Genomic DNA, 15517 nt, shown 5'->3' on the forward strand with positions numbered 1-15517 from the left:
ATTCATTAGGAATTTTTTATTATTACTCATGGGAAAAAAATTTAGGATATTTATATTTATTTGCTCAAATATGAAATTCCAGAAAAACTTAAATTTTTACCATTAAGCAATTAAAAAAAAAACTGTAAGCTTGTCTAAACAAACATAATTTACAGTAAACAGTAAATCTGGCAACATTGAACCGAACGGTGAATAATATTTTTCGAAATAACGGAAAACTACACTTCAAATTTGGTCAAAGCCATTATAGCATACAAAATACTTGTAGAATTTTGATGCATGGATAGAATAAGTCACTTATTTTTCTAGAAACACTCGTAAATAAAGAGTTTTAACTCAAATAGATATTTTCTAGAAACTACCTATAATCCTTTATTTTGCAGATATCTTATTTTGGGTAAGCTTCTTCTAATAAAAAGTAGTGTATATGAAAATCATAAAATTATGCAATTTTTTCGCCTTTTTACTTATTAAATTCTTATGACGCTAAGAAAAATTGTGTTATGTACATATGTAATATATATATATGTATTGCTACAAAAATAAATAAACACAAATTTTCTGCACAGAAGTGAGACACTTGTGTTGCTAAGAGTGCCAATTTATTAATCATATGATTATTTTGGGACAAATTTCATGTACACACTCTTCTTTAGATCGGAGGTCTTCTTTAACACACAAAAAATATTTCGCATTTGGATGTCAATTAAAATATTTCCATTAAAATAAGTAGGCACTTATCAAATCGAATCTACTGAAAAGTTCATAAAAATGTTCGTACCGTATGCGTGTGATCACTGCATGAATTCACATGTTTTCGCGCAGCGCGCTTCACTTCTCGCGTAGTAGTTGTTGTTGTAATCGTTGTCACTTCCATTTTTATCAACTATTCAATTTGAGCTTATTTTTTTTAGTTCCCAACACAATAATCCAAACACTGTTTAATGGATGAGAAAGTTTACACCTCAAGAATTTATTGTTTATTTCTGGAAAATTGAGCGGTGACGCTCGTTTAGATCACGTTTTCAGAATGCAATTTAATAATGTAATTTAGCTTTTATAAAAATATACACAAGAATGTTTATAATCTTCACTCGAAGCGCATCACAAAATCATTTTATTTATTGTACGAGAATTTGCATTCCAACAGGTGTATTTGGCGCCACCGCTAAGTTAAAAAAATGCAACCGCTTTGCTGGTCAACTGAAACCCAACTGATCGATCGTTGGCTATTGTGAGAAAAAGCGCCTTCGAGGCATTCCACAGTGGCACTAGCTTCGTCGATGGCGTTCAGCAGCTGGCAGCTTGTGACTTAATTGAGCGTTTTTACAGACGGGCGTGTAGACGCGATCAGTACAAAAAGTCAACAAAATCTACTTGCGCATACATATGCATGTATATACATACATATATGTATGTGTCGTCAATTCAGCTCTAGCATACGCATGCAGCAGTACGAACATAGCGCAAAGGTGCAAAACGATTTTCACTCAACGAGCGTTTTTAAATCAATGCAAATATTAAGTAATCATTCGTGACATTATGATCTTCATTTATTTTATAAATAAAGATAGGCACACAGTTGAGAGAATACAGAAAAAGCCGCTACGTGCTTCAAATTGAATGCTGAGCTGCCGCAAATGTAGGTTAGGTTAGATTGACCTGGCTGGCTGAAAGCCATCACACATGTAGATCTATTGGTCCTTAGTGGTACCAGATGGAGCTTGACCCTTTCGTTGCCTTGTAGTAGGCTTCTTGTTTTCATATCCGCAGCCATGTCATTGTATACCGTATTTAAAGGTTTCAGTATGTCGTTTTCTTGTTCGAATTTGTTGTAAACAGCGCTTTTGGTAGAGCTTTGGAAATTTTTTTAAAGCCTGTACGCAGATCTCAGGAAACTCGAAAACTTCCCATAAAAATACTTTGGAAATGCTCAGGAAAATTTCGTATGTCCAATTTTCTTAAGCAGCATGCAGGAACAGAAATATGTGTGTGCTTCATTATTTCTCAAAAAAAAAATAGAGACCCTTGTTGTTTCTACTCTAGACTTTAAGAAACAACTTTTTCCTTCTATAATCATCTTTGTTTAGATTGACCTAACCTAATTTTTCATGTTTGTTTTCTCTCGCCGCTGAGACTCTCTTCTATTGACACTCTCTTCTTATTTCTCTTGCATCGAATCTACATTTACGTCACGGTAAAACTACGCTAATTTTTTCACTTGCGCAAATTTATATTCCCTCCTTCTTGCCATAGATGCAACAAACGCAAATACATGTACGAGTACTCGTATATGTACCTACACATATGTGCATGTGTATGGGCTTGTATGTTGCGCCAATTAATGATCTTCATTATAACACTTTATTGATCATGATGACCCATTCAATGAATCTTTGTGCTACACAATTGTCTGCTTTTATTTTTGAACTCTCTGAAATTTGAATTCATTAAGGAAAATTATTTTTTATTTATTAATAATAAAATGTCACAAGTCACTGGTATTTTATGGAATTTAATTTAAGTTAAAAAGAAAAATAATAATGTAGAGTAGCATACCAGCCGCCCAAATGGCGAAGGCAATGGAGTACTGTAAATCAATTTTATGCTGAGTTCAAAGTTGTACCCTGCAGAGGCAAAGCTTTTTCTAAGATTCACAGCCATTGGCGAGGTTTGTACAAGGTGGCGTCAAATTAATCACCCTATCGGAAGTTTTATAAATTTTGAAAATGGCGTCATACGTCAATCATATTTGACACTTGTGAACTGAACTGCAGACAGCTGCAGTATACCAACAGACAGCTATGGAGAGCGACGGAGAGAAATCAAAATAAAATTCAAATCAATTTATTTTATCATTTCTATCATTCAAAATCATTTTTTTTTTATTTAGTAAAAAAGTTATTCAAAACAAAATTGTGTGATTAAGTTTGAATTACCTTGAATAAGTCGTTAAGTGTTGCATTCAGAAGCAAAAATATAAGTCTGCGTTTTCGACGTGCTCAAAGATGATTGCCCGGCACCGAATTCTCATTATAAGTTTTAAATAAAGAACTAAGAAAATTAGAATGAATGTAGAATTGTTTCATTATTGCCACCCCCAGAATTACAAACTTGCTCCTGTTAAATTACTCCTGCCAATTAAGACTTTTTACGTTCAGAAAACTGAGGTTTACGAAACTCTTACAGTCGTTTCGCTTGAGCACTGTACCGCCAATCAAGAATTTTGAATTATTTAGTCTTCAAAGATTATCAAATACAAAGAAAGACGTTTTAAAAGCAAAATTAAGTGAACAAAAATAATTTTTTGGAATGTATCATATCTTTATTGGAGGAACAAACATTCCCATTACTTATAGAATGTGACTTCATTCATATGGCTACCTTGGTTGGCTTCGCTGTCGTGCATCCTGCCATTAGAATATTCCCTATTGACGATATTCACTTTAACAATCTGAAGACGAAATCGGTAAACACAGCACTGTTACTCAGTCATTCGCACTAGCATTTTCGAAATCGCGGACGAAATATACAATAATACGAGCACTCAAAAATCCGCAATCTCCATTCCGCTTCCTAGGCCCTCGCTAGTAGGTGAAGAAATCATAAATCATAAAAAATGGATATATACCCAAAAATATTCGGGTTATATATACTCGTATATGTACGCAACTATACATTCGACAAGAGTAAAGTCGCACTAAGTTGTGTAAGCGCCAACTCTAAGGGCAGACCGGTAAAAATAGCACTTCGGAATATCTTGCGCATTGTTGGATAGTGGCCATCCGTTAAATTTTGCTATGAAAGACAGGAAGAAGATTAAAGTACTTCACTTCAAATGAAATATGAAATACATGGTAGTGCGATTTGGAGCAGCGGTCCAGGAAGACTATCACTAGCCTACTTGACTATAAGTTTTGTGTAGGTAAAAACAGGAGAGTAAAATTTCATATAATTCATTGGAGGTACACAAATAGAGAAACACAAGATTTGGATACTCTGAAACTCTCGGGCGATTACCTGGCCATTTTACGAACTCAAACTGTTTAACCCCGTTTCTCAATTTTGAAAACGCTTTTCCACAGAAATTCCTTCCACCAACGAATGTGATGAGAAATTAGTATTGAACCTGCATGTTTAAGCTACAGTTCTTTGCAATGAGGATTCAAAATTAGAACAGAGAAAAAGCAACTGGTTGGCTTTGTTAAACTTGGCCGTAATTGCTTTAGCCGCTTCTTCACGCCAATTAAAAAGAAGAAGAGAATAGGAAGAAGCTTAAACTGGAAGGAGCTTTCACTTAACTGCCTGATTTTTCCTTCAACCTGCAATTAGTTACTCTCGACCCTGATACCTCCGATACTGCTGTAAAAATTCGTTGAGAAGAGAATGGGAGTTCCATGTCAACAGATCCAAGTATCTTGGCCTTAAACTGTTCTGATAATTTTTTTATATTATTTGTAGGCTTCGGTATAATTAGAAATAAATAGTAAATTGAAAAAATTAAAAATTGTAATTTAATAATTTTGAGATTTATTCAATGTTGAAAATTTTGATATGGAGTATACTTTTCGAAAAAAATTATTTAGAAAGTTCCTAGGGCCGTAATCATTGCGGCCTCGGTAGTCTAGCGTAAGTGCACAGTCCTCGAACTTTTCCAAACTTACAACATTACCTACTTTCCTTGTTTCTAAAAAAACAAATCCTCCAATTCCATTCCTCAACCCCAAAACCTTCCTTTCCGTCCTTACTCCCGCACAATAGTTTGCGCATTATTTGCATTGTGGCGGCTAAAACAAAGAACAACACACAGTTACACATTGCATCAGTGGCGCCAGCTAGAGGAAGCGGACGGCCGCGATAATAGCGCGGACACACGAAATTTACCGAAGTCCTCAACCCTCTGTGCGATCCTTCTGCCAGAAAAATGTAAGACACAGCTGACGCTCGAAGCAGTAAGAAGGCGTTGTTCCCAAGCAACGACAGGTGGGCACTCCCACTACTTAAGACTGGTAGCGGCAGACTTATCACCTACCCTGTCAGAAATCAACAACAGATTAACGGAACCAACGCCTGAGTCTTGTCGAGGCCCTATGCTCCCGAGAGGAGTGAACAAAGTAAAAAATAATTGCTTCATGATAACAAAGAAATTGAAAGCGCTCGAACATTCTGTTCTGGCGAGATCAAGTAAACTTTCATACCACTATTACTTCTTTAGTTGTCTAGAGGTCAACAGGTTTAGAGAGAAACAGGTGTCAACAACGTTATTATATATATAAATTAAACAATTATATTTAATATAATATTAATTTTTTATTAATGAATACTTTTTGTATCACTTAGTAGTAGTACAACTTATTACTCCAATTGCCGCAAACAGAAAGAAAGCTTAATTCTAATTAGAATACCCTGAAGCCACCGCTGCTCACATTCCGCTACTCACTCTCCGCTGCATTCCAATACTCCAAGACCAGGACCATTCCAGACACCGCTCTCCCAGCATTCAACGTACTCTTGCATTGCAAGTGTTCGCGAAGCCGTTACTTATTTACAAAATATGTTACGTGGGTGACCATCATAGATTATTGGCTTAACTCCTCCCCCTCTTAGTGAGGAGCGTCCTCGATCCTTTATATTTATGCACGTAAGTACGTTATTAAAGCGTCAAGTTGCAAATTGAAAAACGTATAAGCCTGTTGACTAGACACAATGGTTTCTAGTTTGCCGATATTAAAGTATCGAAAATGAATTGTTGCGGGCTCATTACTTCCTTGTAGCGAAATGTAAGAGTACTTCGGGCGCACTCATAGTATGTGGATGAAGATGTTGCTTATATTTTGGAGCGAGCGGTAACTCGATGTTCTGGCTTAAAAACTACTTTTCTAATACTAAGTACTTGTTGATTTGATAAGCTATGTTTTAGCCGATTTTTAAATTATATATGAAACATTTTTCCTTAAACTTAAAACTTTTTAACTACTTGTGAGATGCTCAGTTCAAACTTTTAAAGTTACAATATAATGACTTGAATTGCAAATAGTCCTTCGATTTTCTGCAAGTAGCGTGTCTGAACGTTAAGCTTAAACTTATATGAAAACTTCATCAAAAAAGTAGGCTTATTTCAAATTGTCCTTATGGACCACCCTCCCTTTAATAAGAACCGTAGTTCCCAAGTCTTTTTCTATTATCTGTTCATCGTAAAGGGGGGTTAATTTATTACCAAGTCTGGTGTTTCTTTTTACCAGTACCTTGTCACCTGCATGAAATTTACGTTCTATTCTGTTTTTGTTATGAGTATTTAGCTCTAGTTGCTGTGCGTGTTTCAAACGTGCCGGTATTTCCGGGCTTATATTTGTATTTTCGGTCATAGGTCGAAATATATCAATTGGCCTTTTGTTGGTTACCGAATGAATTGTTTTATTGTATTCGATAGTCGCCAATAAAATTAAATCCCGAGTGTCCTCAATGCTCCTTTCCAATTTAATGCATCTAGCAATCTCTATCAATGTGCTGTGGAACCGTTCCACCTGCCCGTTAGATGCACTGTGGAGGGGTGGGGCATTAACAATTTCAATACCAAAGCTGTTGGCAAGGAGATATCTGACAGTATTGGAATTAAATGATTTCTCATTATCACAATAAATGGTTTTAGCATTAGGGAATATGTTCAAAAGTTGCATGAGCTGAGGCTTTATATCTACAATAGTTCTAGATTGTACAGTTTGCACAACTGCAAATTTGGAAAATTTGTCCAAACATGTTAGAAAATATTTCGAGTCTGTACAGAAAATATCAATATGAAGGATTTCTCCCACATATGACGGGATTGGTGTTTGGGATATTTTATGTTTTTGGTGATGCCTATTATACTTTGCCCTTGAACATATTTTGCAGTTTCCGACTGCCTCTTTTGCTTTTTTCTCCAGTTTTGGAAAAAAATAATCCTTTAAAATTTGTTTGACATTTTCTTGCGCAGCGCGGTGTGCGCGATTATGTTCCATAACTATAATCTCAAGCTGGTCGTTTGGGTCAAAGATATCTGTTACAAACGTTTTTGTGTATTTAAATTTCGTATTCGGAAATATTTTGACTATATCATGTTGAATATGTGCTAAAATAGGCAAACTGCAATGAATTGCATTAACTACGTTTGTGTTTACAAGGTCTTGGATAGTCCCTAACAGAGTGTTTTTGTCACGAAATTGAATAATATGTCTTGTCCTATTTCCAAATACAATAAAAGTTCGTTTAGATGGGTTCTCTGCTTCTTCAATAATAATCTGGTTTTTGAAACAGTTTATGGGTTTTTCAACTGACTGTATGGTATACGTCAAAGACCGTTCACTATGAATTGTTGCACAATCGGAATTCGTATCCTGTTCTACCAAGTTAACCTGCTGTCGCGACAAGGCATCTGCGACATTGTTCTCCTTTCCTGGTTTGTAGTGCAATTTTGCGTTATGCTCATCAATAAATGCCCTCCAACGCTTGAGTTTTGCATTCGAGTTTCTATCGGAAACTGCAAATGTTAGCGGTTGGTGGTCTGTGAATATGTTCAAGTGCTTTACACCATAGAGATAATTTCTGAGATTTTTTAATGCCCATACTATGGCCAGGAGCTCCCTTTCGTTTGTTGCAAAATTGAGCTCATTACCTTTCAAGGTTCTAGATATCATGGTGATTGGCCTGCCATCCTGAGACAGAACAGCGCCCAGACCATGGTTAGAGGCATCGGTAGTCAAATCAAAATGCTTTTTGAAATTAGGGTAAGCGAGCATAACATCTTCGGATATTAAAATACGTTTCAAAGTATCAAAAGCTTGATATTGCATTGAATCTAATGTTATTTTTACTTTCTTTGACTGATTAGCGCTGACTTTTCCATTCTCACCTTTTAGAATGTCAGACAAAGGTTTGGCTATGCTGGCAAAGTCTTTGATGAAGCATCTGTAATAGCTTGCCAGTCCCAAAAATGATCTTAGAGAGTATAAATTTTCGGGGGCTGGGAAGTTCAGCATTGTATGTACCTTGTCTGGGCACGTTTTAATACCTCCTCTTGAAACGATAAACCCGAGATACTCGATTTCGTTTTTAAAGAACTGAGACTTTCCTACTGAAACCCTCATATTGGCATCATATAAGCTCTTTAAAACCCAGTTTACGTCCTCAACATGTTTCTCTTTTGTTTGCGAAAATATTATGACGTCGTCTACGTAAACATAACAGCTTTTGCCTATTTGTTCCCGTAGCACGTCGTCTATGGCCCTCTGGAATATGCTTGGGGCGTTTTTTAAACCGAATGGCAGTCTGCAAAATTCATACTTGCCATTGCTTACGGAAAATGCTGTTTTCTCCCTATCTCGCTCGGCGAGTTCGATTTGGTGAAAGCCCGATTTTAAGTCAAGTGTTGAAAAATATTGCGACTGACCCATGTTAGACAAGATCGATGTTACATTTGGTATTGGATACTTGTCATCGATGGTAACTTCATTTAACTTTCGGAAATCTACCACCAAGCGTTTTTTCCTGTTCCCTAACTCATCGAAGCCTTTTTTGTCCACCACCCAAATTGGATTATTATATGGAGATCTAGAGGGTCTAATAATGCCATTATGCAAAAGTTCTTTTATTTCATTTTTCACAAAATCTGCTACGCCTAATGGATAAGGGTATAACTTAGAGTATATGGGCTCTTCGTGTTTTGTACGAATGGTTGCGACTATATTAGTGTTATATGGTAAAGAGTCATTTGGATCAGCAAACGCGCTTGATCGTTTGCGTATCATTTTTAAAAACTCATCTTTCACTGCGAGCGGTACGCTTTCATGTTTAATTTGTATAATGTTTATGTTTTCACATTCAGTAAATAATAACTTTTCTATACCAAAGTCGTGGGTAACAATACCTTTTTTTAGGTCCACAATGGCATTAACCTGCGTTAGCAAGTCAAGCCCAATTATCGCATCAAAATTTATTAAAGTTGGCAAAATAACAAAATCAGAACTTATTCCAAATAAATGTACTTTACATTTTTCATTTACTTTAGTTTCGCCATGAATTGACTTAACTAAAAATGGTTTGGCTAAAGGTACGATTCCTTTTAGCTCCTTAAAGGGTCTTATATAACTTTTTGAGGCCCCTGTATCTATTAACATTTTTATAATTCTTTTCTCATCTCCTATTGTTCTGCTAACCCAAGGTAGCAGTGACCTTTCCCTAAAAAATTTATCTCTTCCTCAATATCCTCAACTTCACTCTTTACCAAGTCATCGTAAGAATTTTTTCCAGCCCTATCTTGGGTAATATGGTTAATTCTTTGCATTTTAGGCCCGGTACTCCTCTCAAAATCAGAGCGACGCTTAGCTTGTTGTCCTAGGTTACCAGTATTTTGAAGAAATTGTCTTTGCCTAGACCCTTGAAAATTATTGGCTTTGGTTTGATCTAAGGTATCGTTCGGCGAATTTTTGAGCTCAAAGTTTGATGGACGACGAAAGCGAGACGTTGACGGATCTATTTCCATCGGTTCAGGTCCTTTCTGCGTACCGTTTTGAGTAAAACTACGTTTTTGTTGCCAATTATAATTATGCTGGAAATGTGGATTCTTACGGGTATTCAAATATTCCAACTGACCATTGTTGTTTTCAAGAGACCTTCTGTCAGAAGGTTGGCTTCTGCTATTATCATCAAAACGCTTCGAAAAAAGTGTCGCGAAGGTGTAACGTTCATGATTCGCTTCTAGTTCCTGAGCAAGTGCCAAAGCAGACGGCAAGTCAGTTGGCCTTGTAGAAAATAAAATGTCGCAAAGGGGTTTTCTGAGGCCAGAAATAAAAACGCGTAACGCATCCGTTCTGTATTTTTCATTTATGGAATTCGCTAAATTGCCCTCGTAGGTCATTATGGTTTTATTCGTAAGAAGTGTGAGCTTTCTCTCCACTTCATCATAAAATTGTATAATCGTCAGATTCCCTTGCCGTAAAGTACTAAGCTCCTGCTCAATCAAATAAATTGGCCGTTTATCTGCATAGGTAAAATCTAGCCTAGCTATAATGGCCTTGAAATTTAGCACAGTATTGAAGGAAGCTAGAACATTGTCTGCCGGTCCCCTAATTTTGTTTCGAATTAGTGCCACCGCTTGGTAGTGCTTTGCACTTCCCTCATACCTCTCATAGAGTTTGTAGGCCGTGTGCGCAGCCTGCCTCCATGAAACATAATCCTCTTGTTTGCCGTTAAACTCGGGTAACGATTTGACAAGGTCAAGAGTTTCGTCACATTGTACGTTTCCTACAATTCTAACCTCTTCAAATGGTTCTACGTTTCCAGGCAATGTAGTAGCAAACTTTTTTGTGATTTGTTCTAATTTTTTATCAAACTCTTCTTTCTGCGATTTTAGTGCAGCCGAAATCGCTGCAGTAATTATAGCCGTCAACTCATTAGAGTTCATACTTACTTCGCTTTTGTCCTCTAAAATTAACGTGTCAAATTAGCTAATTCAAGGTCGCACATAAACTTTTAAGTATAACACGCGGTTTTAAAAGGGATTATTTTGCATAAGCGAATGCTTTAATAGAAAAACTGGGAAAACAGTTCGAGAAGGGAAAAAGGTCACCAAAAAATTCACAAAGACAACTTTTCGAAACAAGCAAATGTCTCCTTGAATTATTTTAGCATTTCGTAAAATAACTGAGCATATCACTTACATATTTAATCTCCTTTTTTAAATTAATTATTCTTTTGTTTGTTAATGTTGTACTCAATTAAACGTGATATTCCATGTGAGTAGTTACTAGGCCCTTTAGATATCAACCAAGGTTACACCGTTCAATCTCAAGTTAAATTGCTGTACTCCACCGATTTTACTTGCAGTAGCACAAAAATATGTAGTGATAATTTCCGTTGTTTAAGCTTTGTTCTTCAATGTTGTATTTGGTAGACGTGTTGATTAATTAACCACCGTTCCTTAGCGGTTCTATTAAGTCCCTTTTTCCAATGTCAGCAAAGGTCAGCAGCTATTATTTCATTTAAGTTTTGCAGTGTTCCGTCTGATTGAATAAGTTCTTCGATGTTTTTTTTCCGACGAGGATATTAATTTAAATTATTCATAAACTTCCCGTGCCCCACGTTGGGCGCCAATTAAACAATTATATTTAATATAATATTAATTTTTTATTAATGAATACTTTTTGTATCACTTAGTAGTAGTACAACTTATTACTCCAATTGCCGCAAACAGAAAGAAAGCTTAATTCTAATTAGAATACCCTGAAGCCACCGCTGCTCACATTCCGCTACTCACTCTCCGCTGCATTCCAATACTCCAAGACCAGGACCATTCCAGACACCGCTCTCCCAGCATTCAACGTACTCTTGCATTGCAAGTGTTCGCGAAGCCGTTACTTATTTACAAAATATGTTACGTGGGTGACCATCATAGATTATTGGCTTAACTTATATACCACGAGCTCGTGTATATGATTGCCTAGTTGTTGAGATCGGCGAAATATCGATTTGAAGGTTGCTCAGCAACACTGTGCGCAACAGTTGTAGGAATATTCTCAACAGAACGTCTAGCTTTTTCTATCTTCGGCAGAATCAGATTCTTGACATTTTTCACCAAACTATGAATTGTCAACTCGTTCGGGCGATTATTTCCACCAAAAATTTTATTCAATCTCGAGTTCTATCCAACTATATTTTTCTTTTCCGCGAAGTATATTTTTAATTACTGCGCAACTAAGTTCTCGCTGTTTGTCAATAGATGCCGCCCGCAGTGTGTGCTAGTCGATTCTAACATAACCTAAACGTCATAAACCAAGCTTAGACATATGGTAAACAAACTACTTCGACACATTAGTGATTTTGTTTTGGTATCATATACTTTTGGTTTTATGAAAATGTCTGATTTTGTGCCGAATAATCGTCATTTGTGGGAAGTGTTGATTTTCCTCTTGCATTCAAAAAAACGGGGGCTGAAGCGCCTCGAGAGCTCCAAAAAGTTTATGGAGATGCTGCTTTGTAGTAAATGAGACAACGTGCCGAGATTGGTTCCGTCGCTTCAAAGACGGTGATTTTAATGTTGACGACCGGCCGCGTGAAGGAAGGCCAAAAACCTTCGAAGACGCTGAATTTGAGGCATTGCACAATGAGGATCTGTGTCAAATGCAAGAAGAGCTTGCTTGAGTATTAGGAGTTACCTGTCAATCTATTTTCAAGCGATTGTATGATATGTTTTGGGAATGATTCAGAAACAGGTAACTTGGGTTCTTATAAGTTACAACCAAGAGATGTTGAACGTCGTTTTTCGCCAGTGAACAACTGCTCCAGCGGCAAAAAAGAAAGGGAAAAATGAGTTCATTACAGCAATCCAAAGAAAAGAAAGTCATGGGGACTGCCCGGTCATGCTTCTACGTCGCCGCCTCGACCGAATATTCACGCTGCAAAGAGTATGCTATGTATTTGTTATTTATTATGAACTTCTAAAACCAAGCGAAACCATCACTGGGGAACGATATCGACTTCAATTGATGTGATTGAACCGAGCACTGCGTGAGAAGCGGCCGCAATACGCGGAGAGGTATGAAAAAGTGATTCTACAGCATGACAACGCTCGGCCTCTCGTTGCCAAACCCGTTAAAACCTACATGGAAACACTGAAATGGGAAATCCTACCCCACCCGCCATATTCTCCAGATATTGCGCCGTCCGATTATCACCTGTTCCGATCGATGCCAGATGGTCTAGCTGACCAGCAGTTCTATTCATATGAAGACATCAAAAAATGGATTGATCCGTGGATAGCCTCAATAGATGAACAGTTTTACCGCGACGGTATACGAGATCTACCAAAAAGATGGGAAAAAGTAGTAGCCAACGATGGGCAATACTTTCAATGATTCACTTGAAACCGCTTTTTCAGAATAAAGTTGTATTTTGATCAAAAAACCAGCGAGAACTTATTTGCACACCTAATTCTTTATATTATATTTTTTAATAATATATTTAAATCATATTCGCTAATCATTCTATCATACTTTTAGCTATGACAAGTCTATAAGAAGCTTATATTCAGAGACTAAATTACGAATTTGCGATATGTTGTTTTTAAATATCAACCAAATTTCAATCATTTTAACCCGTTGCTCTATATTTTAAAATTTTACATCTGTCTACTTGGCAAACGTCAAAGATGGCATAAAAAGGTACTGTCTAGGAATTATTCACTGTTGACATCTAGACGCTACTTTTAAAGGACCCTTTATATAAACCCATTTAGTCTATGCGTGTTCCAAAGCAAAGCAAATGCAGCCCCAAATTAAGAAGTACACATTGGATGTTTCGGACAGCAAAATTTAGCGAAGTGTGCGCAGCAACCATCAAAGCCAAGAGCTCGCACTTTCTTTATTGGCCATTATAATATTGACTCGTAATGACTTAATTGCAAAGCAAATTTCAATATTTACTCTTTCCCTTCGCACAAACTAAAAAATTGTATAGTAAAATATTATCCACCAAATTGGCAACTAGCATTCAACAATCGCCAAAATCGCTCCCTAAAGTTCAAATTTAGTTACATAAATACAAAGGTATGTACATATCATACATACTATTCAATGTCAGTCTCAAGTAAGCACAAAGAAATCCATACACTAAACATAGACCAAACCTCCACTGAGGGCCATGAAATTTAAGTTAAATTTAAAGCTTTAAGTGTAAACAATTCGGCCCAAACATATTTGTGGATATGTATGTATGTATATATGTGCACGGCTTTGGCTATACACGTGCATCTTTTCAGGCATATGTATACTACACTCAACAAGAAACGTCAACATCAGCTACGTAAAAGTCTTACGCATGTTAAATTGCATAATACCCGTATTCCAAAGGTATGCAGAAGTACTCGTACTTTAGTAATCGTTGAACTTGTCGAATTGTGCCGAAACCGGTTTCATTGAACTCTTTTAGTGGGTTTTCCATTTAAAAATATTTCCAAGAAGATCACCGCTGCAACACATAAACCCGTATACGCACACTTTTTTGACTGTATTTATTGCAGGGCGCGACGACGCACTCATCTTGCACTTCCCTTCTCTCCTCCCTGGGCATTTTTCCTCTTTTCGCATTCATTGGCATTTTAAATATGTACTTACAAGTTGTCATTCAATGATTTGGAGTTCCCAGAGAGCAAAGGCGTCGACGCTGAGTTAACAAAGAAAACAAAATCAACCAATGAAAGCTTTGATAACCTTGAGAATTGAGAAATGAAAACATATTGACACACATTTTTTTTCGTTTCACTTTACAAACTAACAGCCTGTTTCTTTGTTCGCACGAGATCGCCCGCGGGTGCCCGGAACTGCGTCGGTTCTCGGGCTGTTGAAAGCCAATTTCCCCGAAATATTTTTCATGCTAAATTTTTCATTATATAACAAAAATCTTACAAATTAAATTTCCGAACCTTGTACAAAAATCCCTAAATTTCAACAAATTGTGATCAGAGCTTTCATCTTTTTAATCAGAATTTTTAGCATGTCCAAAATATAACCCTATACATTTAAGTCGTTGTTTGTAACACCTAGACCGAGTGGTGATACTTCACACGCTACTTTTTCATGAATCAGTAAAATTTTCAGTAATCAATAAAAAATAATCGCGTATGCATTTTTATTCGTATATGTGCATTAATGTAAAGGTCACTCAGTTCATTTCCTCTTGCAGCTATTTAGACAAGTCGTGTTCGACTAAGCAAATTTTGTATAAATTCTTATTTTGATATTGATAAAATGTGCACATTAACATTTGCCTTTCACGTTTTACAAAACCTGACAAATTAAATGCTATACAAATACTGGCTTGTTATAACTTTGATAACCCCATTTGTCGCGTACGATAATGGAAGATTCCTGATTTACTATGAGATTTGATAAGGGAGCTGAATGCATTGTAAGTAGGTAATTTGCTAAATCATTTGTTTTAGAAATCCTTAAGTACGACAAAAAAAAACCGTCTCAGTCTATCTAAGTACGAGGGGTGCCTTTTATATTTCGGGATTTGGCAACCCTGGTGTTGCAATCTGGCAACTGACAGCTGTATCTCAAAGTTTGACATTTTTTGGCTTTTACGTACTCAGAACGTTTTGAAATACCAGCGCTATTTGTGTTGTTTACAGTAACTTAAAAGATTCATCTCGGTCCAAAAATGGAATTAAATCGTGAACATTTTCGTGCGATTATTTTTTACAACTTTCGACGTGGATTAACTCAGCAACATTGCATGGATGAACTTAATTCATTTTTTGGCGATGAAGCTCCATCAAGGACCAGTGTTTATCGATGGTATGGTGAATTCAATCGTGGTCGTAGTTCACTCCAAGACGAATTTCGTGAAGGTCATCCAAAATCAGTTGTTGTTCCGAAAACCATTGATGCTGTGCGCGAACTGATATTGCAAGATCGTCATGTGACCTATCGTGAGAATGAGACAATCTTAGGCATTAGTGGGGCCAGCATACATTCAATATTGC

At 36.7% G+C, this 15517-nt stretch overlaps 1 protein-coding gene across 3 annotated transcripts in view; it reads right to left on the reverse strand.

Annotated features, from left to right (window-relative positions):
- Positions 1–15517, reverse strand: part of LOC128871957 (progestin and adipoQ receptor family member 3) — a 66567-nt gene that overhangs the window by 36960 nt on the left and 14090 nt on the right. The window contains exon 1 of one of the 3 annotated variants that reach the window (XM_054114160.1): positions 782–1276. The exons of the other annotated variants lie outside the window; for them this stretch is intronic. Coding sequence (XP_053970135.1) covers positions 782–877 — 96 coding nt within the window. The 5' untranslated portion in view covers positions 878–1276. Of the gene's footprint in view, positions 1–781; positions 1277–15517 lie in introns of those variants that run through there. 3 annotated transcript variants of the gene reach the window in all.

Source organism: Anastrepha ludens, chromosome 2 (genome assembly GCF_028408465.1).
Source record: "Anastrepha ludens isolate Willacy chromosome 2, idAnaLude1.1, whole genome shotgun sequence".
NCBI classification, from domain to species: domain Eukaryota; kingdom Metazoa; phylum Arthropoda; class Insecta; order Diptera; family Tephritidae; genus Anastrepha; species Anastrepha ludens.